This window comes from Mandrillus leucophaeus, unplaced genomic scaffold (assembly GCF_000951045.1).
Source record: "Mandrillus leucophaeus isolate KB7577 unplaced genomic scaffold, Mleu.le_1.0 Scaffold52, whole genome shotgun sequence".
NCBI lineage: Eukaryota > Metazoa > Chordata > Mammalia > Primates > Cercopithecidae > Mandrillus > Mandrillus leucophaeus.
The window spans coordinates 2,396,014-2,398,783 of record NW_012105586.1 but is presented as its reverse complement, the minus strand read 5'-3'; the positions used below and the strand labels follow the sequence as shown (position 1 = coordinate 2,398,783).

At 51.5% G+C, this 2,770-nt stretch overlaps 1 protein-coding gene across 1 annotated transcript in view; it reads left to right on the top strand.

Moving 5' to 3' along the window:
• Positions 1 to 2,770, top strand: part of PLOD1 (procollagen-lysine, 2-oxoglutarate 5-dioxygenase 1) — a 48,332-nt gene that overhangs the window by 12,502 nt on the left and 33,060 nt on the right. Inside the window, 2 exon segments of the mRNA XM_011996636.1 lie at positions 741 to 832; positions 2,538 to 2,724. Coding sequence (XP_011852026.1) covers positions 741 to 832; positions 2,538 to 2,724 — 279 coding nt within the window.

Sequence of the window (2,770 nt, the reverse complement as noted above, 5' to 3'; positions counted from 1 at the left end):
TGAGTTGAGATCGTGGCACTGAAACAAACAAACAAAACAAACAAACAAACAAAAAAACAGCTCTTTTGGCCAGGACGGTAACTCTTGCCTGTAATCCCAGCACTTTGGGAGGCCTAAGCAGATCACCAGAGGTCAGTGGTTCAAGACCAGCCTGGCCAACGTGGTGAAGCACCATCTCTACTAAAAATACAAAAATTAGCCAGGTGTGGTGGCACCTGCCTGTAGTCCCAGCTACTTGGGAGGCTGAGGCAGGAGAATAGCTTGAACCCAGGAGGTGGAGGTTGCAGTGAGACAATATCATGCCACTGCACTCCAGCCTGGGTGACAGAGTGAGACTGTCTCAAAAAAATAAAAACCAACCACCTCTCACATGAACTCAGAGCAAGAACTCGCTCATTACCAAGGAGATAGCACCAAGCCATTCATGAGGGATCTGCCCCTGTGACCCAAACACCTCCCACTGGGCCTCACCTTCAACACTGGGGATCACATTTTAACGTGCAATTTGAAGGGGACAAATATCCAACTATATCAGTCAGTTACTGGGTGGAGGGAGCCCTGGAGGAGACTCAGGAAACCTGGGTTATTTCCTGCTCTATCATTCCTTCCTCCCTGGGCCCTGTTCTGTAATGGGCCCAAGAAGACACTTTCTGAAAGAATTTGACAGGTCGCTGGGAACAAAGACCTCCCTGTCACCTCCCTCATCCATTCCCATTCACCATACCCTCCCCTGTCTGCAGACAACCTTTTAGTCCTCACGGTGGCCACTAAGGAGACCGAGGGATTCCGTCGCTTCAAGCGCTCAGCTCAGTTCTTCAACTACAAGATCCAGGTAAGGGGTTTCCTGGGCGAGGCAGAGACAGTGAGGGGTAGGCAGGAGGATCTAGGAGTTAGTGCCATTTCCAAACTACCACAGCTCTTGAGATAGACGTGGGGCCACAGGGGAGGCTTCTGGAAGCCTGAAGGATGAAAATGAGTCGGGAATGGGAAGACACAGCAGAGGACACAGCATGAGTCTACGGGGTGAGGGAGAGGTGGAGAGTTGGCTAGAGAAATGCTCAGATGTTAGTGTGCAGGAGTCTCACCTGAGGGTAGTTTAGGGGACAGGGCCTCGGGATCAGCATTTCCACAAGTTCCTCCAGGTAATTTGGGGATGGGCGTGCTCTAGACATCTTCCCTGTATTATAAACACTGCTCTAAAGAAACGGGAGTGGTCCGGCGCTGGGGCTCACACCTGTATCCCCAGCACTTTGGGAGGCCGATGATCCACTTTGGATCATCACCTGAGGTCAGGAGTTTGAGAGCAGCCTGGCCGACCATGGCGAAACCCCGTCTCTACTAAAAATACCAAAAAAATTAGCTGGGCATGATGGCACACACCTGTAATCCCAGCTGCTTGGGAGGCTGAGGCAGGAGAATCACTTGAACCCCGGAGGTGGAGGTTGCAGTGAGCTGAGATGGTGTCACTGCACTCCAGCCTGGGCAACAGAGTGAAACTGTCACAAAAAAAAAAGGAAAAAGAAACATGAGCTAATGCCCAGTCGACCACTGGCATGGGCTTGGTGTCCTCTGTGTACAGTCCATGGGGCTGAGCCCTGCAGGGAGACGAGTATCCTGAGTGCTTCCTTATGTCAGGCACAAGGTTGGGCACTGGCAATAGGGTGATGGACAATACAGAACATGTCATTGCCTACACAGAGCTTGCAATCTACTGGCATTAAGTCAGCAAGCAAGTGTATTAGCTCACATGAATGAGGGTTGCAGGAGAGGGTTGCTTCAGGCATGACTGGATCCAGGGATTCAAGCAGCAAAGTGAGGGCCTTGTCTTTCCATCTCTAGGCCCTGTTTGTTTTCATTGTGGTGGCAAGATGACCACCAGCCACAGATTCATGTGCCCCAGTTTCTGAACTTCAGCAGAAGGAGATAGCCTTTCCTTTTTGTGAAAGGTCTGCGGACTTTTCTGTTTTTGATAGAACACTCCCAGGGAAGATGCTGATAGGCCATGCTGGGGTCACATGCTCAAATCTTGGTGTGGGAGGGGTAGGAAGGGTGGGACATTCTGATTGGACAGGCATGGTCACATGACCACCAGGAGACAGGTAAACCTCACACAGGTGGAGCATGGTTTCCTTACAGGGGAGGGTCAGAGTTGCTGGACCCACAGAAGCAAAAAAAATATTTCTTTCTTTTTCTCTTTTTTTGAGACAGAGTCTTGCTCTGTCTCCCAGGCTGAAGTGCAATGGCGCGGTTTCTGCTCACTGGAACCCCCACCTCCCGGGTTCAAGCAATTCTCCTGCCTCAGCCTCCCAAGTAGCTGGAATTAGAGGCATGTGCCACCACACCTGGCTAATTTTTGTGTTTTTTAGTAGAGACAGGGTTTCGCCATGTTGGCCAGTCTAGTCTTTAATTCCTGACTTCAGTTGATCCACACGTCTCGGCCCCCCAAACTGCTGGGATTACGGGCATGAGCCACCCCGCCCGGCCCTGTGAAAATATTTCTTTACCAAAAGTCAATGTTAAGGGGTGTTTCTCTCCAGGCGCTCGGCCTAGGGGAGGACTGGAATGTGGAGAAGGGGACGTCGGCCGGTGGAGGGCAGAAGGTCCGGCTGCTGAAGAAAGCTCTGGAGAAGCACGCAGACAAGGAGGATCTGGTCATTCTCTTCACAGACAGGTAGGTGGGTCAGGGCTTCCTGGCCCAAGCCCCTCAGAGGAAGATAGGAGAATATTCTAAAATGAGCCCCTCCCAGAACATCGGGGAAGAAGGGGGACC